General features: G+C 43.5%; 1 protein-coding gene across 5 annotated transcripts in view; it reads right to left on the bottom strand.

Annotated features, from left to right (window-relative positions):
- Positions 1 to 27317, bottom strand: part of LOC107387312 (PH and SEC7 domain-containing protein 1) — a 92419-nt gene that overhangs the window by 14176 nt on the left and 50926 nt on the right. For 3 of the 5 annotated variants that reach the window (XM_015962212.3, XM_054749551.2, XM_015962213.3), the window contains 2 exons: positions 7549 to 7592; positions 922 to 1115 (listed from right to left, as the gene is read on the bottom strand). In XM_015962212.3, the coding sequence (XP_015817698.1) occupies positions 922 to 1115; positions 7549 to 7592 (238 nt within the window). Of the gene's footprint in view, positions 1 to 921; positions 1116 to 7548; positions 7593 to 11079; positions 13804 to 16832; positions 17611 to 27317 lie in introns of those variants that run through there. The other 2 variants (XM_054749554.2, XM_054749553.2) reach the window with 2 other exon arrangements.

Raw genomic sequence — 27317 nt, 5'->3', positions numbered from 1 at the left:
AATCCCCAAAAGAGGAAGTATTGTGAATGCTGGAGAAAAAGTAAAACATTCTTACACTTACTGCCTTTAGTATCTTCAGGTAGCCTGGTTGCTGCTGCCAGTGGTTCAATAAAGATACTAAACAGTTGGGGAAAGAGTGGGCATCTCTGCCTGGTCCCCCTCTGAAGACAGAAGCTGGCTGATGTTTGGTGGTTTATCCTGACATATGCTGTTGGGGAACTGTATAATGTTTTCAACCAGTTTATGAAGGAGCTTCCAAAACCAAATCTGTGCAATGTTGCAAAGAGACTAGGCAGTTTTGGCTTGCTTTTAGCAGACCCTAGTGTTTGTTTGTAGAACTGAAAGCAAAAGTCATCTCCTCGCTGTGTGTTCGTTTTTGTTAACATCTTAATCTACCAGCTGAAATGTCTCCTAGCCTTTATTAGTGTCTACAGGAGTGATTAATCACTAAATTAAACAAATTAGATGTGTTCATGATCAAAAACATGCAGGAAACGTTCTGGAACCAGACTCCTGCACCAGGTATGTCAGCTAAAAATTTTCTATGCCCAAAAGACCGAACCGGCACTCGTAAGTTGCAAGTGGAATATTCTGGCCACAGGGGATGATAGGGGATGGATGGCCTTTCATAAACCATGTAAAGTGTCATTTTAGCACACACTGGCTCACGAAAATGATTTAAAAATGTGAAAAAGTTGCAAAGTATCCCTTTAACTTTATCAACTGCTTTTAGAGACAATATACTAGCTTCAATGTTTTACTGTAGGAATAGTCTATTAAACAAATCTATATGATATATATGATAACATTCTAGTAGTATAATTCTAACATCTGCTCATTTCTATAAAAGTTTCAACAGTTACTTTCCTGTGCTAAAATTTTGTTTCAATGAAAAAAGAAAAAGCCTTCATGGACTCGTACTTCTCTTGCCGTCTGAGTCAGCATGAACTTTGCGGACCAGGAATCCATTCTTGTACAGCAGCGTTCCTGTGGGCTTAGTCCCATCTGAAAGTAGCTTCCCGCTGCTGCCCTCCCCCTTCATCGATCTGGAGACATCAGAGTCACACAGGCTGTCCCCAAGCTCTGAAAACGACTTCCGCAGCTCTTCCTCATCACTATGGAGACGAAAACATAAAAAAACAGATTCCCATGGCGATGAACACTTACGTGTCATTCTCATTAGCAACATCGATAAACACATCATCATTCTTCCTGTCCGTCTGCTGTTCTATCATGAATGTTACACAAACAGCGCAGGACACACACAAAAAAAAACACCAGTCACTGCTTCAAGACATTTACAGAGCTTCACTTTACCGGAGAGGGGATGAAAAAAGAATAATCCAGTCTGCAAGATCAAACTGGAAAAGTGGCACCATCTATCCTGTTCTAACTTTGTGGTGGGAAACAACGGCATCTTTACCCAGAGGACCAACAGCTTTCAGATTCACCAGCACACCTCTGTCGGTATTCACACTCAGTATGTTTACATGCACAACAAAAATACGAAGTATTGCCCTAAAAAACCCTTTCAAGTGCATGTAAACGGGTTAGTTGAACTGAACCGACTGGAACCTTGCATTCTGGAAGTGACAAGACCGTGGAAGCAGCCTTCTGAGCTGGACAACAAAACACAAGTTCCCAGCTAAACATTTGGAATTATTTTGACTCCAGTAACTTCCAACTATTAAAGCTCAAAGAGAAAGAACTAAGGAGTGCATCAAAAGATCACTAATTATGGAGATCAGTGAATCATATCAGGGAACTTAAATACTTAGCATGGGGAAAAAGTTTTTTTTTGTTACTGGCCAAAAGATAAAGGTAAAACTCTCGACCAAAAGAACAACAGATTTCCGACAGATGGTGAATCTTATCGTTCCCAGTGTAATTTCATTCCCTTTTAAATGATCTCTTACAAAGATTTGTTCGTACCCTTGTAAAGGGTTCTGTCTCATTAGTGTACGCTCGACTCTTCAACGTCAAGTGCTTCAGCAGCTCTCCGGCAAAGAAACACAGCAACTCCACTTGTTACCTCACCAGGTGGCACCCATGCAAAGTTCAGCCTGAAAATAGAAAATGGCTGGATGCTCCTCCTGAGACCACGCTATGAGTAACCAACAGAACATAACAGCGTTTAACCCCATGTAGGACTCAAAGAGAGAGAGCGCGCCAGCACACATGCAGGCTGTTGCCTGGTAACTACCGGCCTTTCCTGAATCCATCCGTCTCCATGCAGACACGGCGGAGAGAGGATGGAGAAGTGACAGCAGTGAAGAAGGGGAAAACACAAACCTTATCCCTCTCAGATGGCAGCATATTATTGCTGTGAGGATGGAGAGGAAAAAGCAGGACAGCAAATAGAAACAGAGATGTACGATGGAACAAAAGGAAGTAAAGGAAAGAACTCATTCTTCAAGAAAAGCAAAAAAGTGCAAAAGTGAAATAAAATAGGGCTGAAAGAAATATGAAAATGAAGTAAAAGCACATAAAAACTAGTGGATCCTGTCTGAAAACAAGCTGAAAGAGGTGCATGCTGGGTATGTGGTGCTGAATCTGTTGCTGCTGGAAACAGATTGGCTACGTTTCACCTGTGATGCTGAGTCAGTGGACCAAATGGCAGAAGCACTCAAACACAGTCAGTAATTCACACACACACACACACACACACACACACACACACACACACACACACACACACACACACACACACACACACACACACACACACGCACACGCACACACACACGCACACACACACGCACACGCACACGCACACACACACTAATACACAATCCCTGACTTTATTAAACTCAACTTTATTTCACAGTGACTGATTCATTATAAAGACATTTATAGACCGTGCAAAAGTTTTAGGCAGGTGTGAAAATGCTGTAAACAAAAAAATGCTTTCAAACATTTAAATGTTAATTATTTTCATCAGTTAACAAAAAGCGGTGAATGAACAAAAGAGGAATCTAAATCAGATCCTTCAAACAGCATCAACTCTTCTAGCTACACTTGAGCACAACTTTTGAAAAACTGGGCTGGAAGGTTGTTCCAATGTTCTGTATATTTGATTTAGCCCCTTCTAGGGTTCTACAACCCCTCAAGGCGCTTCACAACACAATCAGTCATTCACCCACACACACACACACACACACTGGTGGTGATGAGTTACATTGTAGCCACAGCTGCCCTGGGGCGCGCTGACAGGTGAGTCTGCCCAACACAGGTGCCACCGGTACCTCCGACCACCACCAGCAGGAACGGCGGGTTAAGTGTCTTGCCCAAGGACACAAAACTGCAACAGATGGGGCTAAAACCTGCAACCCTTCTGTTACAGAGCAAATACTGAACTCTTCTCCTGCCATCGCCTCAACCACAGATCTATGGATGTCTTCTTCATATCCTTCTGTCTCTTCATATAATCCCAGACACCCAGTGATGTTGGGACCAGGGCTCTGTGGGGGCCAGATCACTTCCAGGACTTCTGGTTCTTTTTTATGCTGAAGATAGTTCTCAATGACTTTGGCTGCACGATTGGAGTCACTCACTTTGTATTGATAAAATAAACAATCATTATTTATATTTCTGAAAGCATTTTTCATTTACAGCATTTTTGCCTAAAACGTTTGCACAGAACTGCGCATCTAACTGCACTGCAGTACTGACAATAACACTAGAAACTCCAGAAACAAGCTAACCCTTAAATACAACAGGTTTCCTTTTTAAGGCGAGGACGATCAGTTATCCTCTTCCAGTAGACGGCAGTCAGAGTGACCTCAGTTTGGGGAATAAAAAACAAATTCTTGTGGAGGCGTAAAGCTGTCTCTATCCAAAGCAGGAACCATTCATGAGGAAATTTCTGTCATTTAAAAGTTTTCAAACTCCATATTTACAGCTTGTTTTGATGCATTCCTATTGACTAAAAGGTTCACAAATACAGATACTCAGTATAAGTTTCCTCCATTGGCTGGCCATTCTGAAAAGCCTAAAAAAATCCAGAGTTCACATTTTGAGGGGGCTGCAGGCACCAATTTCAACAAGGCAGAGCTCAGATTTTTAGAGGTATTTTAAGCTTATAAAAACACCAGCTAAAAAACCCATTGTTTTGTAACTGTCCAATCACATGAACACATACAGACAGGCAGGGCTGCTAGTAAAGCAGAGAAGAGCCACAATGGACGCATTGGGTCAAAACAAGGAACCAGTGTGAACATGAATTTTTTATGCGTTGACACTTGGAAATGCAACAATGCCAAGATACATCACTGAATGCAGCCATAAGGAGGGGCAAAAGTAACATCTGTCCAGAAGATACAAAGTCATTTTACAACCAAAGAAGCACGTAGGATGGAATAAAAACCCTCACAGTGTATAAAAAGAAGGATGCTGATTGCTCTCATGATCCGTCACTGCACGATGATCTGAATCAATCTCTGCTTCAAGTCATCAGATTCCTCTAACTGTACCAAGTTCACAGTCCCACCAGGGAGCCTGACCTTGTGTGTCAGCTGCTGATGTCTCTGCAGTGGATTAACCCACAGAATGCAGCTGGTCCAGACTAGGTTCCAGGACGGGTTCCAAGAAGGTGTACTCAGGAACTCGCTCTGGTCCTGAGAGACATTTCCATTTTCAGCCATCTCTTTTCCAGTCTGTGACTCCGGTCTGCTTTAAGAGAACAATGGCTTTTCTCGTCTCAAAACAATCAGCTACAACATGAATGAATGAATGAAAGAATGAATGAATGAATGAACGAACGAACAGATGTTTTCTCGTGGCTCTCACATCAATGGAATGGCTGTTTTTATTGACCCACATAAAGGACATCATGCATACAGACACTAGCCAACTACAGTTGCCAGACATGACACCAACAATGAGGACTTGGGTTTTGGACTTTCTAAAGAGCAGACCACAGTCTGTGAAGACCTATGGTGTCTAATTCCATGCTTTCGTTCTTTTTTAAACACAGAAACAGTTTTGTTTACCTGTTTTGTAGCTACAGTTTCGCCGTCGGCGAAACTGTAGCTACAAAACAGGTAAACAAAACTGTTTCTGTGTTTAAAAAAGAACGAAAGCATGGAATTAGAACCACGACACAGTAAGAACACACCTAAGACCTATGGTGTCTCTTCCTATCCTCTTTACAGATGACATTGCTGGTTGATCTCCAGGTATGAGTCTATTTTATTAATGCAACTGAGAGAACAGGCTGGCCGGTGTACTACAAAAAACCAAACCCTCAATGTGTAAAAGATGAAAAGGATGGTGGTGGACCTCAGGAGCTTACACCTCTGGCCTCTAACCATGGACAAACTTTGGAGCTACAGTGGGACGCAAAAGCTTGGGTAGCCTTGTTAATCTTCATGATTTTCCTGTATAAATTGTTGCTTGTTTTGATAAAAAAAACTGTTAAATATATCATACAGGAGACACACACAGTGATATTTGAGAAGTGAAATGAAGTTTATAGGATTTACAGAAAGTGTGTAATAATTGTTTAAGCAAAATTAGGCAGGTGCATACATTTGGACTCTACAACAAATACATTAACTCAATATTTAGTAGCTCCTCCTTTAGAAGAAATAACAGCCCCTAAACTCTTTCTATAGCTTCTAATGAGAGTCTGGAGTCTGGTTGAAGGTATTCTGGACCATTCTTCTTTACAAAACATCTCTAGTTCATTCAGGTCTGAGGGCTTCTGAGCATGGACAGCTCTCTTTAACTCACACCACAGATAATATTCACACCACAGTCTCCAGCAGTCAATGGGCAAGAAACACATTTAGTTTGCTTGACTCCTTCATGAGAATTTCCTCCCATTCCAGGATAATAATAATAATAATGATTATTATTAATATTATTATTGATATTATTATTACTACTGCTACTACTATTATTATTATTATTATTATTATTATTATTATTATCTATGTAAGTGGCTTGACCAGCTAAACTGCCCAAAAGTTTTATGATAAATAATAATAAAAGACTAAAATGTTACCTTAGCATCACATGATATAAATGAAAGGCACCGTATTAGCCTTCACCTTCAGGTACAAGCTGGTAAGAGTGATAAAGTAACAGTAACAGAACAGTAAATTGTCTTTTCTGCCATTTCTATTACCTAGAATCTGTATCCATCAGCGCCTCAAACTGTTGTGTCCCTGTCAGAGCTCGACCCCCCCCCCCACCCCCCACCCTCCACCCCCACTCCTGAACAAGGAAGCTGTGTGTGTATTTCATACAGCTGCTCTGTATGTGTGTGTGTGTGTGAGTGACGAACATGTGGGTGCATCCAACTGCACCACTGACTGTGGCCGCGTGTGCTTCTCTGAGTGGGTGTGAAATAACATCTATCGTTCTATCGGAGTCGGAGCACAACAGAAAACACGTCGTCCACAACAACACCCACCTGTAACGAGACACCAGACTTCACGTACAGTTTGTGTTCGTCTAATTAGAGCAAACAGTTTGCTTTAGTGGTGGAGTATCACACTTCCATCACAAGTCCTGTTATTTAAGCCACAAGCTGGACGTAACTCAATAAATTGATGCCAGCACAACTATAAATAGTAAAGAAGTGAATACACACCGAACTGTACCATAGAGACACACAAACCATTGCACACACAATGAAAAAAGAGCAACAAACGTCTGGTTTCAGCTGTCACTGGCTGTCAGTCAGTAGGTTTAAAAAAGGGTTTTCTGTGTGATTAAATATGCATCAAAATGGGAGCAGGGAGGGAAAGTGGAGGCACGGAGAAGAAATCCCCCACAAAGACATTTACTCCATTTTCATAATCTCGCACACTGCTGTGGGCTGCCTCTCTGTGACTGCTTTTGTTTGGAGGTGGATTCTCCTTTGCCTGATGGTGTTTGTGTCTAAAGCGGACATCTTTTCCATCCCCCTGCGGCCTCTTATGTAGTTTCAAGGTTTAAATAACGGCCTGTATGCCAGCTGAGATGTTTGAACTGGAGGATCATCACCACCTCGATCTGCTTCTCTGACCACTTTTCTTCAGCAGCTTCGGGAATACTGCTGCTGCTACTAAGGCTATTTTTGGAAAAGTAGTGGGAGGTTGTGGTCACACCTTTGTACTGGATGCAGGTGAAGAGCCATTTGAAATGGAGTTACTCATGCTCTGTTTTGTCTTCTAGAGCAGCTTCTGTTCTCCATGCATGCAGGATGTAGTGTATGTTTGTGCTCAGCTCTGAATCTGCTGCTGTGTGTGTGTGTGTGTGTGTGTTTGCTGCAGAAAGAACACAGAGAGGAGCAATGCAGTAGCTATGGAGTCGTATCCACGGTACAGTCGCTATGGCAACAAAGCTTGGAAAGCTAGTGACTTAATTGGCATCTCCGAGGAGCTCTGAAGCTGCGATCCAGAATAGCAACCCTTGACACATTAATGTATCCTTCAAAGGCCAAACAACGAGCGTGTCATTATTAGGATGCAAACAAGGTGTTCAATATCCCGCATGAGGAGAGAATCCACAAGGGTTCAAACCAAATCACCAAGACGCAAAAGGATTTCAATCACTCACAGTGTCCACTGAAGCTTCTGGTTCTTGATCGAGTTGTAGAGGGCCTGCAGAGAAAAACAAACGATTTAATCAGGGACTGCCGGTTTATTCATTTTTCATGCCGTTAAGACTTCTCTTTGCCTCAGCTGAACCAATTTGCTTTGCCGAACAATCCATCGATCGTGTAATCAGTCTGCTGGCATCAACGCAACAGCAACGGACATTTTACACATTTCTACACAACTAGAAGGATGGCAGTCAACCCAGCACTGCCCCCTCACACGAAGATCAGAGGGTGAATGTAAGGAAAAATGCAGCATGAGAATTTTATGTAAAAAGAAACGATAGAACGTTAAAGTCCCGTGGGGAGCGGTGAGCTGCAGCTCAGGAACTATTTGGTGGTTTAACCTCCAATCCAACCCCTTAAAGCTGAGCGTCAAGCAGGCATTGAGTCCTATTTTTAAAGTCTTTGGTAAGACCCGACTGGATTTGAACCACAATCTCTGTGGAAACTCATATCACTAGGCCACTGAGAAGGTGTGTGAAGAAGAATAATGTAGGTACCAGTTTCTCCATCATTTTTCCAAGTTTTCCAAAGGAAAGTAATAATTTGAGTATAGATGATAATTTTGTTTAATTTGTTCCTATTTCAGTCACTAGAGTGCAGGATAACAGACACCTCCAGGCAGTTCACCACCACCTCATTCACCTTTAAGGCCCTGTCCACACGTAGCCGGGGATCTGCCAAAACGTAGATATTTTTCTACGTTTTGGCCTGTCATCCACACGAAAACGGAGTTTTTTCACACGAAAACGGATCTTTTTAGAAACTCCGGCCAAAGTGAAGATCTGCGTTTTCTCCGTTTTGGGTGTCTGCGTGTGGACAGACAAAACCGGAGTTTTAAGGTCCGCAACGTCACTTTCCGCGACAAAAAAATGCTGACATCACGTGTGCGACCTGTGTTTACACTAGCCGACAGCATGGAAGCCCTCAGAGCTGCGCTCGCTTTATCAATTGTCCAAGCGCTTTCTGCTTGTTTGTTTTTGCAAGCAGAATTACTGCTGCTTGCGGAAGACCACAGACGAAGGACGAGGTTAAGAACGGGGGAAGTACTGCCGCCTACAGGTCTGGCATGTCCTTAACAACGTATTTATCCGGGTACGTGTGGACAGTTGTTTTTTTAAACGAGGTGGTGTGGATGCAAGTTTTTGGAGGGGAGGATATTCGTTTTAAAAAAACCCCGGCTACGTGTGGACTAGGCCTAAGTCTCCTGAAGACCAGCACCCTTCCCACTCCCAACTGGTAGCTTCTTTAATCATCTCAGATGTAAGACCTGCTGCTACAGTTTCAGACCCATAAAGACTATTTTGTTGGGTTTAGTCAGATAAAACTGGATTCGTGTCCATGTTTGACTCTGGGCCTAATCAGATTCACTACCAGCATTTGCTTTCTTCAAACATTGTTCTAATCAGAAACTCATCAAGAGGACCATGAATATTAATGTTCATCCAGCAGAGATAATTAGACTTGGTTGTGTTTCATCTTCTTTACTGTAAACTTTCAGCTACATTTCAAACTGAAAGCTTTGAGGCATTTTAAAAACCAGCCTGACTGAAATACAGATGAGCTTCTGTTGGTTTAAAAGCAGAAAACAAAACTGCTTCTTTAGCAAATATGTCGTCCGCATTTGATATTAATGTTCAATGTGAATCGTAAGCAGTTGAGGAGCAGTGGTCTGTTTTCTAAAGTTGATGTCTAAATCCATTTTCACACCCGTAGATCAGTTCCTCTGCTCCAAATCAGTTCTTTATGTTCTTTCAATGTGTCTGCATAAGCCAGGTGAGAACATTCAGTCCTCTGATTAGTCAGGGAGTCTGGGGGTGGGACTACCAGAGGATTCGGTGTTCAGATCCTGAGCTAGCCGACAGCACGCTCTAGCCCCCGCTGCCTAAGCCACTCATGAACCAGTTTAACTCTTTAGTGTTTTGTGAGTCAGAGCTGATCATTCTAGTCATCTGCCCAAACATGGACTATCCATGTGAGCCCTCAGTTCATTTGCAGCTAGCTACTGATGCTTGTGCCTCCTCCTGAATCCCAGGATGTAAGATCAACCTTGGCGACAGGGAGGTGTTTGCAGCATACAAGTGGCCTTTTTGCGGGATTGAAGTTGAATTATGTTGATGAGGGACTGACCAGGGTTTGATGTAAATGGACAACGCAGTGTGAAAAAGCAGAAGCGGCAAGAGCTGCTGTTTTAATATGAAACCCGTTTGGTCATGCTGCTCAAAGCAAAAACGGTTTTGGGAAAGAGCAGCCCCGAGCACAGAGGAGCTCCATGCAGTAAAAATGTTGAGGTCAAAGTTCATTTAGGTTTGCTGTTATGCACACATACACAGCAACAGGCACTCCGAACCCCCCCACCAAGCTTAAGGTGGTGGCCAGTTAGGAAACTAAGCTCCATCACCAGACACTGCTCTTTGGATTTTTATGATTCTCTCTCTCTCTCTCTCTCTCTCTCTCTCTCTCTCTCTCTCTCTCTCTCTCTCTCTCTCTCTCTCTCTCTCTCTCTCTCTCTCTCTCTCTCTCTCTCTCTCTCTCTCTCTCTCTCTCTCTCTCTCTCTCTCTCTCTCTCTCTCTCTCTCTCTCTCTCTCTCTCTCTCTCTCTCTCTCTCTCTCTCTCTCTCTCTCTCTCTCTCTCTCTCTCTCTCTCTCTCTCTCTCTCTCTCTCTCTCTCTCTCTCTCTCTCTCTCTCTCTCTCTCTCAGACACACACACACACACGCACACACACCGTGCTGCTCTCCTTGTCTGTTACGAGTTAGGATAGAGGAGTGTTTTAATTTTTTAACAGACATTTACCTTATTAAAGCTGGGAGTCATGAAACAAACCAGGAGCTGTTTCTGCTCACCTATTATATTAATCTCCACTATAAGTTATGAAACCTCTGCCTATTTTACACTAGAGCCCCTGATCATCTGTTGCGGTGTAAAAGGCACACTTCAGGGTTCAGGTACACACATAGTGTGTGAAAAGGCCACGAAAGTACAAAAGTCAAAATAGAAAACTGGACTTTTCTTGTTGTTGAAGAAGTTTCACCCCCCAGACAGGCGCTTCCGCTCTGCAGAACCGGTGGGAACACCTTTGGGAGGAGCTGGAGAGCAAATTGCAAAAACTATGAGAAGTTCATTCAGAATGCATGTTTCTTCTATTCACTGTTGGCCCTTCTTTTCTTTGACTGGACGTTTCTAATGGAATGGTGTTGAAACTAAAACATCACTCCTCACAGAGTCTCCAGAGGGAGTTTAGAGTTGTAACAGCAAGGAGAATCAGCTAAAACCACCTTCAACTGCTGCTGCCTCATCAGCACCACCAAACAGCAACAAAGGTTTGTCAACGGGCTGGTCATCTGATCAAATCAGAATTCTCATAACTTCTGTCTTTAAAGATTTTCTACATTTACAGTAAATAACAACCTTCTTTCACCCAGTGTAATAAAGCAAAAGCCTGTTTTTATTTGCGCTGACTGTTTAGAATGAGGACCGTTTCAGTACCTTTCTCCTCTTTCTGGCTTGCGGGTGGTTTTGTCCATCCTGAGCTTTGCCCAGCAGGTCTGGAAACACGAGAGGTTTGAGGGAGCGTGAGCGTGGGGTTCTGGGATATCGGAATGGGTCCATCATCCGGAAGTCCCTTCCATAGCGCACAGTGCAAAGGGAGCGTGAGCGCAGACGCCCCGCCGAGTGCAGGCTGTTAACACCGATCATGCTTGGAGAGCAATGATTACACAGCTGAGCCCAGAGATCACCGATGATTTAGGATTTATGTGTTCTGCTTACAAAATAAAAAAACAAAATGATTGTGGATGGATGGAGAGGCTGGTGGGCCAGCAGACAGCTGGGCTGTTAGTGAGAGCAGCTGGTGATCAGCGAAGGCTGCAGAGGGACGAAACACATCATCAAGCGGCTGTAGAGATCGTCAGACGGCGCTATCAGCAGGGATCAAACCAGCCCAGTGTCATCTGTGGATGTCAGCACTCACCAGGCAACACACCTGATGCTGAATTATTAATCAGACAGCCACGTATTATACATCCTTTTGGAGGGCGAGACTCTTCCCCTGCATCCGAGGATCACTCACAACTTTTTCTTCTTTTTGTGAGAAAATAAAAATTAAACCCCAATTTTTTGGCAGGTTGTAGGATAAAAATTTTACGTGGTCTCAGGAAATAAAACGCCGAACCTCCTCTTAAAGCAAAGCGGCACCCTCACAGATGGCAGAGGTGTGAACGGACAGCCAGCGTGAAACAGATGGGTGCAAAATGAGGAAATGGATAGACACAAAAGGGTGTGCAGCGGAGCTTCTGATGCTTACATAAATGTAAACAGTAAAAGGACACAAAAGAGGGAAATACGGGGCTGGGGTGGGGGTGATGCACACCCTCGGACTTCAGAGAAGGGATTCCAAAGAGTGGACGCAATTTCATCACAAGCTCAGAGATATGAACGTTAAAAAAGCATCGGCACATCTGAAAGAGGGTCAGGTGTTCCTGTTGCTCCCGTTGCAAAATAAATCCACTCCAGTTTTCCAGAGTTGATTGTCAGATTTTCTGCCTCACTTCTTTCTCCAGCTCTCCATCCACGAGTAAAGATCTGCTGACATTATTCCTTTCGTCTTTTTCCTCACACTCTATCTGATCTCATCGCATGTTCGGCAGGCGTGGGTGTCTGAGGCAAAAACACGCTGATGCCCCTCATCCCTGTCTTTGATTGTTAAGTCCTTGCTTTTTGTGATCTTTCTGAATGCAGGTCTTTTTTCTTCTCTTCTCCCTGCTGCTGTCGCTGCTGTGGAGGAGGAGGAGGAGGAGGAGGAGGAGGAAGAGGAGAGGAGAGCTGGTTGCCTGAGTTGCAGACGGAAAAAGAAGCTGATAGGGACAGCGCTCTTCTTCTCTCTGCCTCCCTCTCTGGCTTCATCCATGCTCACACCTCCCTCCCTGCTTCAGTCATCAGCAGCGAATCACAGCCTCCCAAGAGCCTCTTCTTCTCCTCACATTCACACACACTCATACCCATGCTGCTTAAATATGTAGCAGTGGAAATTAGATTGGAGCAGTGATGGGACAGGATGACAAGTGGAGAGAACAAAACAGGGACAAATAAATAAAGCTGTCCCAGATACTAATCTGTGAATTTAACACAAACAGTTAACATCTAAGCTGGTCTGTAATATTTAGATAAACGTGGATCTATTTTAAAAGATATTATACCCACATTTTATTATAAATTTTTGAACATTTGTTTATGATGATTTTGAACCCCACTGGCTCTCCTGTACACAACACTCACATATAATTGTTCTCTAAGGTATTTTGGTGATCCCACTGTGCAAAGACCTCGTTCGGACGTCCTACAGATGTGGTCTGGACCGACAGACTCAATAAAAGGCATGATCTGCACGTTCATGCGACGTTGACTGTTTGCAGGGTCAGAATGAATAGTTTACGGATGACACTGCTGTTGTTAGGTTGTTCATTGGGACAAGTAAAAAGAAAGCAGATAGTGAAATTAAGCAGATATTAATGATTGCTTTATATGGTAGAAATGGTAAATGGCTTTTTTTTGATAAAGCACCTTCTATGGTTCTTTTTTTTTAAATTTATCTATTTATGTATTTATTTATTTTAAACTGTGTCCTGTCTGGCTGTGAAGCAAACAGAATGCTGGTGACAAGCCTTACAGATTTACTCTCAGGTGGAGCATCAAAGCGTCTGCTTTTAATGTCACGCCTGATACTTAAAACTTTATTGTTGTTGTTTTTGAATGCTTTGTAATTCCGACCAGACACGGAGACAGAGGTGAAAGAGAAAGGAAAAGACAAAAGGTGGGGAGAGAGGGGGGAAGGGGGGGGGGTTCCACAAAAATGAACAAGAATGAGCAAGAGTCTGCTTCTAGACCTGCAGAAAGAGAAGAAACAGAAAAAATGGGACACACAACAATTCATCAGGAGCAAGCTATCACTGTGTCAACCTGATGATGAAATATAAAATCAAAATTGTTTGACTGAACAATCACACGATAATAAATCATAGTGCATTTAATGGCAACGACAGCCTTAAGACATGTGTTGAACGTGCCCAAGCCCATACTTTTGAGAGCACCATGTGAGCACCTGTGTGCGTACACAAGCTTGTTTATGTAAGGTTTCTCTATAGGAGCGTCCAATAGAGTGTGTGAGGGACCACAGATCCGCCCCCCAAAGATGTGTAGGAGACGGGGGGAGCTCCAAGTCCCAGAGATCCAAGCGCTGCCCCAGAACACAGGGACCCCAAGGAGACTGCAACCAGAAAGGCCCCCGCCCCCCTTGAGAGGCACAGAGGATCGCCCCGGGGGGCCACAACCAGCAGCCGGCAGAGTCCCAGGAGATATCAGCGGCAAGTCCACAGGCCCGCCCGCAGCCTCCCACCCCCTGGCCGGCCGAGCCCGGGACCCAGCGACCCGGGACCCAGGGGCGACCACCCCCGCCGGGGACCCAGCAGAGCCCAGGGACCCAGACCCCACCAGGAAGCCACCGGGATTGATCAGGCAGACGCCAAAAATCTTAAACCCCCTGACCCGGGAGCCACGAACACTCAGGCAGAACAAGGCACCACATCCCACACCAGGTGTGGCAGGGGGAGGGGAGACGAAGATCTATATCATCAAAAGAAGTCCCAGGAGAGGGGAGGAGTCAAAGGCCCCACCTTACATATACAGTCATACACAAACACAGTCACACACTCCCTCCCTCATGCTCACACATGCACATACAACCAAAGACTTACAAAAATGCACGTCGGACACCCACTCATGCTCCCCATACACACCCTATTCACTCTGGTCCCGGTACTGCTGCACATTGGGTACAACCATCACCGGTAACCAGAGTTTGACCCTTTCTGCTGGGGTGCTGATGAGCAGGCTCCCCCGTCCAATGCTGAGCACAGCAACCCACCACCCCAGACCCCAATCAGATGGCCAGATCTCCCTCCTAGCCTCCAGCCCCAGGAAGCCAAGCAACAACAGAGGTGTGCTAAGACCCCTAGTCTCCCTCCGACTGCTCCAATATAGTGTTGTGTGTTGATGAGGTGTATTCCATGGCTGTGGTGAGCGGGCAGTGCGGGCATTGTCTGGCCTATGCCAGCTGATGCCACCGCACCACCCCACTTGCACCCACAGCCCTTGGTGTCTAAGTGCAGTTTAAAATTGGAAGTGGGCACCGGCACTTGGGATGAGGCTGAAAGATCCCCTTGCCAAATGCCGTTGAATGTGCTCACTCCCAAGGCCCTAAGTGTGTGTTTGCATGGAATGTCATTGGAATGTCAAGTGTTTAAGGTGCAAATAAAATTGGGGGGCAGGTTGCTACAGGAATGCGGAAATGGAGTCCATACCCGCACTCCCTGACTTATCCACCCCCCAAGATCCTATGTGTATGTTTGTGTGATGATGTGAGGGAGCAGGAGGAGAGAAATGTGTGGGGATGGGGAGGAATGGCTGGTTGGGCTTAGCCCTCCAGGGAGCCAGCTCCCCCACTGGCCCCAATAGGCACCTCTGTTGTCAAATTGCCACCCAGGGCATGGAGACCCCAGTCCATCCTGCCAGGGCCCAAAGCAGCAGCATTGCAGAGCCTCACGAAGTCCGAGGGCACCAACCCAGCCCCACTCCAGCAGAATATCTATGCCCATCCCTGCATTTGCACAACTTCCAGAATATATAAGACATAGGACATCCAGGTAAGGTTGTGTCCTCCCCCTCCTGGACCTCCCCCTTCCCTGTGATGGGACAGCAGAGGAGCCAAGGTCTACCCGAGGCCCCTGATCCCGGGCCAGGCACTGCTGCATGTTCCTGCCTTTCCCGGCAGCATACATGTCAGGACCCAACCCCCAAGGCCCCGCCCAGATCCCCACACGTGGCCGGCCACCCCCACACCCGAGCCCCCAGCCCCCACCCAGACCCGCCCAGGGGCAAAGCAGCTGCCAGGCAGTGACCCATGGCCGCCGCCATGACCTCCAAGGGGCCCCACTCACAACTGCCAGTAGTCCACCCCCCGAGGCAACCCAAGCACCTCCAGAGGGGGGCAACAGCCCCCCAGTCCCAGACACCCCCCAGTGAACTCACCTCCAGGGAACATCCAGATACTCCAAACTCAGACCCTCCACCCACCCACATCATCCCGCAGGACAATATCAATGGTCCCCCATCATCGCTATGTGATGGAACTGATCAAAGGAGCCCAGAGAGATTGAGTTGAAGTGGAAGCAGAGGCTAAATCAAGTGTAATGTGATCTAACAAAAGATTTCTATACTGGTTAATGCAGAGAGTTTCTCTATTTTTCCAATTCAAGAGGATAGTTTTCTTAGCGATGCATATGGCAGTCAGAACCACGTGAACCAAAGATGTTTCAATCGGGACATCGTCCAGGTTTCCCAGTAAACAAAGAGAGGGGGAAGTTGGGATATGACATATGACACCTTCTATGGTTCTACAACAAACCAGTCATTCACAGATTTTTGTGCTGATGGTGATGAGCTACATCGTAGCCACAGCTGGGGCACACTGACGAAGGTGGGGCTGCCGGTCCCTTTGACCACCATTAGCAGATATAGAAGGTTAAGCGCCTTGCCTAAGGGCACAACGACTGTGACAGAGTGAGAATAAAACCTTTAACCCTCCGGTTACGGGGTGGGCATTTAACTCCTCTGTCACCGATGTCTTTGGGTTGCATTACAAATTCCAGCCATTCATTTTTAAACTGAAATCACTGAATTCACAACCACTCTTAATATTGTTGCTACATTTAAAATATCACAGTAACAGTAAACGGCACTGTGAATGTTCCTGGCGGCATTTCTGGCAGAAACAGAACAAAATTGGTTCATTTGTTCCAATGTGATGGCTTAGAGATGGTGGTTTTGTGAGCTGTTGCTTGAGTGGTGTCGCTGTGGCATCTGTGAGTCTGTGAGAAGGAGTTCATCAGACAAAACCTCTAAAAGCGGGTATTTTAACAGACCTCTCCCTAATGCCTTCTCTCCTGTAGCCTCCTGATATGACAGCAGGTAAGATAAATAATTAATTATAAACTTTAAAAAGTCACTTCAAACATGCTTTTGCATTGAGGGATAAAATCAGCCCCTTTGCACGAGAATGGTCTCCTGGTGTTTTTGGTAAGCATTGTAATTAATCACTTATATCATACTTTATCAGCTCAGATGCATTGTTTTATTATCTTAAATGAAAAGTTTTAATGATGTGTCAGTTGTTGTTTTTCTTTTACCTTATCCCTTGTGCAGGATGTGTTCTTAGCTGGATTTAGTTCCTGCCCTGAAGCTTTCATCTTGCTGTCAGATCGTTTGTTGCGAGTCCGTTACGAATCTTAACGTGATTTTAGTTTGTTTTATTCAGTTTAGTCTCTCTTCAATGACTTCAGGTTTAATAAAAGCACCCGCTGACAGGATCAGATGGAATCAGAGGAAAAATCTACATGTTGATTCTCATCTGCGCCATTACATCCTATAAGTGTTTCATGAGTCAGTATCTGTTTTTGTCCTTTACAGAGTCCAGCCAGCTGGGGGACATGAGGGTGGGGTAGCTTTCTGACCTCAACAGCTGTCTCTTCTTTCTATCACCTCGTTCGCAGCCCCATCCCCTCCAGAAGCGCAGCATTTCTATTTTTAGAGGAAAGCTGTAAGATTTGTTCCAATCGATGTCTTTTACCCAGAGTGTTTCCTCTCAGGGCAGAAGTTGTTTTGTTCCTGTTGGAGGGTAAAAAGCAGCTCGGCAGAGCGACCTTTCTTTCTGTGCAGCAGTTACAGATTTGTGTTTACAGACTGGAAATAGACAGCTGCACTGTTTTACTTACAGTTGATCTCTCAGCGACGAGATGTAAAAGCACCACAGACCTGACCCCAGGGATCTCAGTCAGACCGAGGTTACGTTTTCCCACAAGGCTGCAGGATTGAAGCTGACGTATCGCTTTATTTCACTTACAGTCATACCTTATTTTATCATTTTGTTCAACCAATTTTATAAACAAACCACTTGGCTGGTGTTTATTCATTCCTACTCCTTAAAACACCAGTAAAACAGCTTACACCAGCCCAACAGTTAGAATCTAAATGAAAAACCTAAACATTGACTGAGAAGATGAACATAACATAAAACATGTCCTGATCTCCAATTTAATGACAAATACACCCTGGTACTAGGCCCAGTGGTTACAAACTATTATATAATCTGATTTTAGAAATACTACTACTACTACTACTACTACTACTAATAATAATAATCAAGTCCAGACCCTTAAAGGGTTGTGACTACTGTGTCAGACTGCTATCAGACTCAGTCCTTCAGATCCGCTGCCATCCCTGAGGAACACATGTTGGACAGTTTAATACTGTGGTCAAATCATGTTTTATCCAACTGCGCTGACTAGTTTGTCTAAAACTGACCCTGAAGCAGTGGCACTTGGAGTCTATCATTCATGCATTTACAGTATTACCTCCCATTTGGACTTTGCTACTTCAATTCACTTTGGTGTCCCTGCCTTGGCTGTAACCCCTTAAGAACCCACACCCCTACATAAAACAGATTGAAAGAAATACATCAAAATGTAGGAAAAAATAAAAGAAAATAAAAAAGTAAAATAATTTTCTATAGATGCATGGATATAAGGTCAATTGGGGTTGTCAAACATGAATAAATGATTCAAGAAGCAATTTTGCTGATGTTTTAAATGGACTGTGACACCAGAGTCACCACGGGTTGAACATGCTGCAGGCAGTCCACGCTGCTGCCTGGTTCCTGACTAATACCAACAGACACAACCACATTACCCCTGTCTTGGAGCATCTCCATTGTCTACCTGTAAATTTCCGTGTCAAGTTCAAGATCATGACCCTTGTATTTAAAGCCTTGAATGGCCTTGCCCAAGCGTATCTGTCTGATTTGATTACCTCCTACGTGCCAAAACGGGCACTGAGGTCCGTTGATCGTTTGTTGCTCTGTGTTCCCTCTATGAAATATAAATCACATAGGGAGCAGGTTTTCGTGTTTGCTGCCCCCACTCTCTGGAATGTCTCTGTTAAACAGGCAACCTCCCGTTTTAAGTTGTCTCCAAAGACCTACTTTAATGACCTAGTGTCTTCTCATGAACTTTCTCTTCTGTTGTTATTTGTTTATTGTTGATCATGGTACCTTTTTTATTTATTGTGTTTTGATCCTTGTACTTGTACAGCACGTTGGTCAGCAGTCATGCTGTGTTTTAAAATGTGCTTTAGAAAAAAATTGGTATGGTAAGGTATGGTATGGCATTCATGGTATGGTATGGTATGGTATGGAATGGTAGTGTAAGGTACGGCAGTGTATGGTATGGTAGTGTATGATATGGTACGGTAGTGTATGGTATGGTAGTGTATGGTGTGGTAGTGTATGGTATGGTAGTGTATGGTATGGTAGTGTATGGTATGGTATGGTATGGTATGGTATGGTACGGTAGTGTATGGTATGGTAGTGTATGGTGTGGTAGTGTATGGTATGGTAGTGTATGGTATGGTAGTGTATGGTATGGTATGGTATGGTAGTGTAAGGTATGGTAGTGTATGGTATGGTAGTGTAAGGTATGGTAGTGTATGGTATGGTAGTGTATGGTATGGTAGTGTATGGTATGGTATGGTATGGTATAGTACGGTAGTGTATGGCATGGTAGTGTATGGTGTGGTAGTGTATGGTATGGTAGTGTATGGTATGGTACGGTAGTGTATGGTATGGTATGGTATGGTATGGTATGGTATAGTACGGTAGTGTATGGTATGGTAGTGTATGATGTGGTAGTGTATGGTATGGTAGTGTATGGTATGGTATGGTATGGTATGGTAGTGTATGGTATGGTATGGTATGGCATGGTATAGTACGGTAGTGTATGGTATGGTAGTGTATGGTATGGTAGTGTATGGTATGGTATGGTAGTGTAAGGTATGGTAGTGTATGGTATGGTAGTGTAAGGTATGGTAGTGTATGGTATGGTAGTGTATGGTATGGTATGGTATGGTATGGTATAGTACGGTAGTGTATGGCATGGTAGTGTATGGTGTGGTAGTGTATGGTATGGTAGTGTATGGTATGGTACGGTAGTGTATGGTATGGTATGGTATGGTATGGTATAGTACGGTAGTGTATGGTATGGTAGTGTATGGTGTGGTAGTGTATGGTATGGTAGTGTATGGTATGGTATGGTATGGTATGGTATGGTATGGTATGGTAGTGTATGGTATGGTATGGTATGGTATAGTACGGTAGTGTATGGTATGGTAGTGTATGGTATGGTAGTGTATGGTATGGTATGGTAGTGTAAGGTATGGTAGTGTATGGTATGGTAGTGTAAGGTACGGTAGTGTATGGTATGGTAGTGTATGGTATGGTAGTGTATGGTAGAGCCCTGCACTGAAGTCCTAGGCCCTCGGGTTGGCCCGGCCGGACGGCCCTCGGGCCGGGCCAACGACTGTGTAATTACCTCGGACACGGGCCGGGCGCCTTTATTTTTAATCGAATTCATAAAAAAAAATTTAAACACTTAAACCAGGGGTCGGCAACCTGTTTCCATCAAAGAGCCATTATTACCCATTTCCCACAGTAAAGAAAACACAGGGAGCCACAGCGGCTGCGGCATTGTGGGCGGGGCCTACCCTCAGACAGCAGAGAGCTGCTCACAACAGGTGACAGCAGCCGGTACCGGTCGCTCATGTACATCAAAGTTATCTTTCATAAGAAGATAATCAATAAAACGATTTATATAAAGTGGATCCAGAAGTTGTAGCCCGTCTCTGCTACAATATTTAGATATTTTTCACCCTGTTGGTGGTTTTACTGAGCAGGTGCCACTTTTGTCATACGTTTCTTTTAAAAACATGTTTAGACTGTTCAGAATACAAATCCAGGCTCTGTAACGTTTGATTGTTGTAATTAAACTTTGTAGGTGGGGAAGGTCAGAAAAGGATCCGATCATTTTGTTTTTCCCTCATTTACAGCGACGGACATAACGGCGCAGTGCGCCTGGCTCTGGTGTTAATCAAGTTTAATTTAATCTATTTTCACAAGAAAACAGAACAGTTAAAAGCAGGGCTTGTGTTGTGTTGACCGGACAGTTCCCGTATTTGACCGTTTATTTTGACAAAGAAAGAATAGAAAGAATTACCCCGACGCATGCAGATGAACTGACATTTTATTCTACGCACATCGCAGATGTAGCTAAATCACCCAAGGAAAGATTCCCATCTGAACATCTGAGCTGGACACCGCTCAGCGCAGCTTTAGTTTGATGATGTCATAACTCAACTAAATAATGCTTTAAAGGTTTTGCTTTAAAGGTTTCATTTCCCTTTGACATCAGTTCCAAAGTTTTGACTGTTTTGTTTTAGTGTGAGTAAACAGTGAAAAAATAAACAAGGTTAAAGTTTTAGTTGCAGGCGTTTAAATAATTAAATAAGTCCCCTCCCTTTGACTGATGTCTTGCATCATCAGGTGTGACGAGCCTGCTCGCTCACCTGCTGCTGACGTTATTACATTCCTCAGTCACCACATCAGACTGACAGAGGAAATTCATCATTTCTTTCTCTCTCTCATTAGCAAAAACAAATAAGTCATCTGTCTTTTCTCTCATAATCAACGCTACTATGCAGCTGATATCATCATTGTGTCTAATTACAGTCTGAAGAGAGCTGATCAGCATCTGATTGAGCTGTACAACATTTTCATGTCAAAACGATTTGTTCTGCTGTTCCTCTGCTGACTGGTAACCTACTTCAGAGCATCATTAGCTCCCACTTTGAGCTTTGAGCGGTGCTGAGGAGAAATCAAGAAGAGTGCAAGCCTCTGCATCTCTAAGACGTACCATAATAAAAGTTTTCACTGAAGCACAAACTTGGGCACGCAGCCAGAGACTCAAAACCAGCAGGAAGGCAGACCACGGGGACTGAACCTCAGCTTAGCTTATCAGTGTGTGTGTGTGTGTGTGTGTGTGTGTATGTGTGGGGGTGGGTGGGCAGCGGCGGGTGATCCAAACAAAAGTTTGCAAAGATTCAAACAGCACTAAGTGACAACATATTTGAAGATGGCTGCCAAATTCCCAAATAGTAGCTCAAATTTAGTAAAATTGCTAAAATTATTTGCTTAAATTATCAGAAATGCAACTACTATATTTTTCGAGACTTAACCATTAGGGCTCAGACGTTTGGCTGTTGATGCTTCATGACACCAGATTTTTTACATGATGAATAACTTTCTTTAAAATTTGTAAAATCACTTTTTCTTTCTGCAAAAAAAAAACTGTTTCAAATATTTAAAAATGTGATCCAAATCAATCAGAGCAGATTTAAATGAGATTATGTATAAAAACAGGAACGTATCCACAACAAACCACACTCAATCAGGCGTTTGCTGTGTTGTTAACTTTAAGTCTGTGTCAGAGAGAAAAAAGCGTAAATTAATTAGAGTAATGAGAGTAAAATCCAATAAATCCAAACCTTTAAAGCACACAAATATCCCACTTTTTATCAACACAGTGAAGCCAACGAGCAGTAGGGTGGTGGTTAAATAAATGATAAATGACCCGCACTTGTATAGCGCCTCTCAGAGTAAGGACTCCAAAGCGCTTTACACTACACTGTATCATCCATCCATTCACACACACATTCACACACTGATGGTGATGAGCTACGATGTAGCCACAGCTGCCCTGGGGCGCACTGACAGAGGCGAGGCTGCCGAGCACAGGCGCCACCGGTCCCTCCGACCACCACCAGTAGGGTGGTGCTGTTCTGTAGGTGGTTAAAGGTTCATTAATAATAATAATAATAATAATAATAATAATAATAATAATAATAATGCATTGAACTTATATAACGTTTTTCAAGACCCCCAAAGACGCTTTCACACACTCTCACATTCACACACTGCTGGTGATGGTAAGCTACTTGTAGCCACAGCTGCCCTGGGGAGGTCTGACAGAGGCGAGGCTGCCATTTGGCGCCGTCGGCCCCTCTGACCACCACTAACACAGGCAAGTTGGGTGAAGTGTCTTGCCCAAGGACACAACAGCAGGATACCCCTGGCGGGAGTTGGAATCGAACCCATGACCCTCCGATCATGAGGCAACCCGCTCTACCACCTGAGCTACTGCTGCCCCAAAATAATAAACAGCACATCCAGGCTACTTGGTTCATGAGCTAAAAATTAATCATTAACTCACTGCCGTCAGCTCTCTGTCACGTCACACCAACATATGGTCTGGAAACCGAACCATGAATTAATCCTGCTTTGCTTGGGGCCTAAACAAAACCAGAAACCCAAAGGAGCTTAAAACTTCAGAGGCGGATGCTTCTTTAGTTCTTTCTTTTAAGGTCAGGCGATATAAAAAGCAGGTGATGTGAAGCTGTTTGTGCAGGTCTGAAACAGAAATAGTGTTGACCTGACGTGGATCTATAGTGTGTGTCAGTGAGCAGAACCACTAACGTGTTTGGATTAATGCAGAGTGGCTTTGCTGTGGCCCCTGTCTGGTACCAGAGATTAGGGGCAGAAACAAGTGCATTTCCAGCAGGTTACATCGAGTCACTGACTTGTATCAGGCTGACCTGTGAGCCAAAGCAGAACTAAATGGTGGCGTCTATACTCTACCATACTAATAATCTCAGGGTGATTTCCTGCTTATTTTATCATAATTTGTATCTCTAATCCATGAGGAATGTAGAATCTAATTATGAATTTTACAAAGTAAAACTACAACCTCTCGCAGGAGACTTCCCCACTCTCCTCATGAACGTAACAGCAAACATGACAGATTTTCATCAAAACCTGCGGAACTGCAGAGAAAATCAAAGAAGGAAAAAGCTGAGATGGAGAATTTACAAAAAGCAGGACTTCTTGAGAAGGATGAAGCTATAAAGCAGGACAAAGACAGGAAGAAGAAGCTAATTGATAGTGACAAAAGGAGAGTGGTCTACCTGAAGGAGGACGATGAAAACCAGTGTCAAGGGAATGCAAAGCCTCTCTCGTTATTTTCCAGTTGACTAGGCAGCAGATTTTAGTTTTAGCTGCAGGGCTCCAGCGTTTGCTGCCCCTCTGGGTAAACCCACAGGGTTCAAGTGTGGAAGCAGCACATCCGTTGGTGTTTCAGGAATAACATATTCCACCTTATTTCTGTTTACCTAAAAGCATCAATATAAAACACATATTTTCCTCCAAAAGTACTAATAAAAGGAATATTTTGTGTTGACCTGTCTGTGATTATCTTAACGTTCTGAGTGACCTGCAGAACGGCGAGACTTGCTTCTGGATTCAGACTCAAGTCACCAACTTAAAAAATCTCTGTTTCTGGGAGTTTCTGCTTGCTTTCCTTTCCTCTAAATCAGCAGCCTGTAATGTAATTAAAAATCAACGTGTGAATGTGTGTGTGTGCGTGGGTGGATGACCCATGCACCTATGCTTGTGTTGTAAAGCGCCTTGGGGGGTTCTAGGTCTTTGGAAGGCGCTATATCAAATACAAGCCATTTCACCATTTCCCATACTAAAGTGTGTCTTATAGGATCTCTTTATGGGTAGAAGGAACAATGATTTCAATGCAGAGATTTTGTTAAATTGTCTCCAACCAGTCAGATAAACCCAAACACGTAAACATCTGATCACCAGTAAGGTTTTCAAGATTGCTTTTTATCTCCTTCACCCAAAAGGAAAAACGTCTTGTAATGATGTTTATATATTTATGTGTGTGTGTGTGTGTGTGTTTGGGTTTGTTGGTCATGCATTTTTTTTGTTATCTTTTGGGATTATTCCCCACATCCATTGTTATTCCCTGTTTTTCTGCTCCACTCACCTGATACTATGATGCTGCCAGCCCTGTTTGTGTTTCTTTACTTGATCTCTGTTTACTGCAGGAAATGTGGGGTTGCTCCTCTGACTTTATGGCATCTTGTTTGATACTTTTTAAATGTTATTTAATTGGCAGACACTTTTACCCAAAGCAATTTTATTTAGAGGGAGTCAGGCAGTCAGAGATGACAGTGTAGAAACAGAGTATAAGTATAGAGGGAGGTACACGCAGGAGAAGGGAGGCGTGTGCTTTTGAGCATGTATTTAAAATGACAGTGTAATATAGAACATGATTTGTGGTATTAGAATAATATATTATTATGAAAGAAATTATTGCTGTTACTTCTTTAATCAGGTGCCAATGACCGCCAACTAGTAATGTCATAGTTTGGTAACTATGCTAGTTAATACTCATTCTCTGAGCATGAAAGAATATGCGTGCGTGGGTGCACGCTTATGTCTGTGGGTGTAGGTGTTTATATGGATGGCGTATGTAGATATGTATGCACATATGTGTGTGTGTGTGTTTGTATATGTGTAGGTATATATCTATCTATATACACACTTCTATTTGTTCAATAAGTTACTAAACACTGTGTCATGTATGCATGTTCAGAAAAAGAAAGAAAGAAAGAAAGAAAGAAAGAAAGAAAGAAAATCTAGGTTTTGAATGCAAACACGGTCATGGAAAACACTCACGTCTCCCAGCGGATATCTTCCCTGAGACGCTTCTGCTGGAACCGGAAACCCGTGATGCCCGAGGAAACCAGAAAGCGCTAAACACCAGTTGCTGTTTTCTAGGTTCAAACGTCTTTTGTTGTCTGTGACTTCAAATGGTGTTTTTCTTTTTGGGATTCTGGTGGTTTGTCCTGAAGTTGAAGTGGTAGCAGCCGGCTGTTTCTGCTTCTCTGATATTGAGCGGATAACCTCTCACACCAGTGGTGTTATGCTGCTAAATACGTGAGTGTGTAATGAGTGGAGGACCCAGGAGAAAGAAGAAAATATGATTTCTATAGCGCCTCGTACCGGGTCTGATCCTTTGATCCACCGTGCCAGGGGGAGGGGGGATGTGGTGGCGGTGATCGGGCCGGTGGAAACTCTGCTGGTGATCAATTCAGCACGCACGCACGCACGCACACACCTACCTACCTACCTACCAACCTACCTACCCACCCACCCACCTCCCTACCTACCTACCTACCTACCTACATATATATATGTGTTTTATATATATATATATATATATATATATATATATATATATATATATATACATATATATATATATATATATATATATATACATATATATATATATATATATATATATGTGTGTTATATATATATATATATATATATATATATATATATATATATACATATATATATATATATATATATATATATATACATATATATATATATATATATATATATATGTGTGTTATATATATATATATATATATATATATATATATATATATATATATATACATAGTTATATATGTCTACATAGGAATATGTATATATGTATCATAAACAATAACAACACTAAGAAAATAAGACAAAAACATAAAAAAACAACAAAAATCTCCAAATGTGATGCAATCCAATATGGCTGCTACCTGATGACGTCATAATATGCAAATTATGTGAGTGAATTTGCTCCTATCACAAAATTTGGCTCATACTGAAGATTTTTCTAATTTACAATATTCCTCTCTCTCTAACCAGATTTAAGCTACAAGCTCTTTAAATAGGCATATAAAAAATTCATATTTTACTGAAAAAACTATGGCGCCTAAAGGGTTAAGCCTGGTGCTGCACAACCAGTGGGCTTTGATCACTGGACCTTAGGGACCTGCTGGGGGTGTAGGGACTAAGAAGATCACCAATGTAAGATGGTACTTGTCCATGTAAGGCCCTAAAGACCAGAACCAGGATCTTGAAATGAACCCTGAAGTTGACTGGCAGCCAATGAAGCTGGAGGAGAAGCGGGGTGATGTGGGTGTGTTTGGAGGACTTGGTCAGAAGCCGAGCACTGGCATTCTGAACCACCTGTAGACGGTTCAGGGAGGTTCTGCTCAGACACGTGAAAAGAGAGTTACAGTAGTCTAAGCGTGAGGAGATGAAGGTGTGGAGAACTGTCTCAAGTTCAGAGCGGGACAGAATGGGACTCAGCTTAGCAATGTTCCTGAGATGGAAGAAGGAAGAGGGAACAAGAGAACTGACATGAGAATCCAGGGTGAGAGCTGGGTCAAAGGTCACGCCAAGATTCCTGGTTTGGTGTGGGAAGCAAGCTGACCAAGAGAGTCTCTGACTTTGGGAACCAGCTTGTCTGGGGCACAGATGAGGATCTCAGTCTTATCTTCATTCAGCTGTAGAAAGCTCCCAGCCATCCAGGTTTTGATAGAGTCTAAGCAGGAGTGTAACAGCTGCAGCTTAGACATCTCATGGGGCTTAAAGGAGATGTACAGTTGGATGTCATCTGCATAAAGATGGTAGGAGATTCCTTTGAAGGAGCTCAGGATATGCTGAAGAGGAAGCAGATAGAGGAGGAAGAGCAGAGGCCTCAGCACAGAACCTTGTGGGACACCATGGGTAAGAGAGGTGGTGGAGGACCTAAACTTGGAGACGGCCACAGAAAAGGAGCGCTCAGAGAGATAAGAGGAGAACCACTCCAGAGCAGATCCTGATAGGCCTACCCAGTCTCTCAGCCTCTCCAGTAGCAGGTGATGGTCAACAGTGTCAAAGGCTGCAGTCAGGTCCAGCAGGACCAGAACAGAACAGTCCCCTGCATCACTGTGAGTCAGAAGTTCATTAGAGATCCTAAGAAAAGCTGTTTCAGTAGAATGAGCTCTACGAAAACCTGACTGTACGCAATCATAGATGTTATGTTCAT

Source organism: Nothobranchius furzeri, chromosome 16, assembly GCF_043380555.1.
Source record: "Nothobranchius furzeri strain GRZ-AD chromosome 16, NfurGRZ-RIMD1, whole genome shotgun sequence".
NCBI lineage: Eukaryota > Metazoa > Chordata > Actinopteri > Cyprinodontiformes > Nothobranchiidae > Nothobranchius > Nothobranchius furzeri.
The sequence above is the reverse complement of the archived record's forward strand: the minus strand, read 5'-3'. Positions and strand labels throughout refer to the sequence as shown.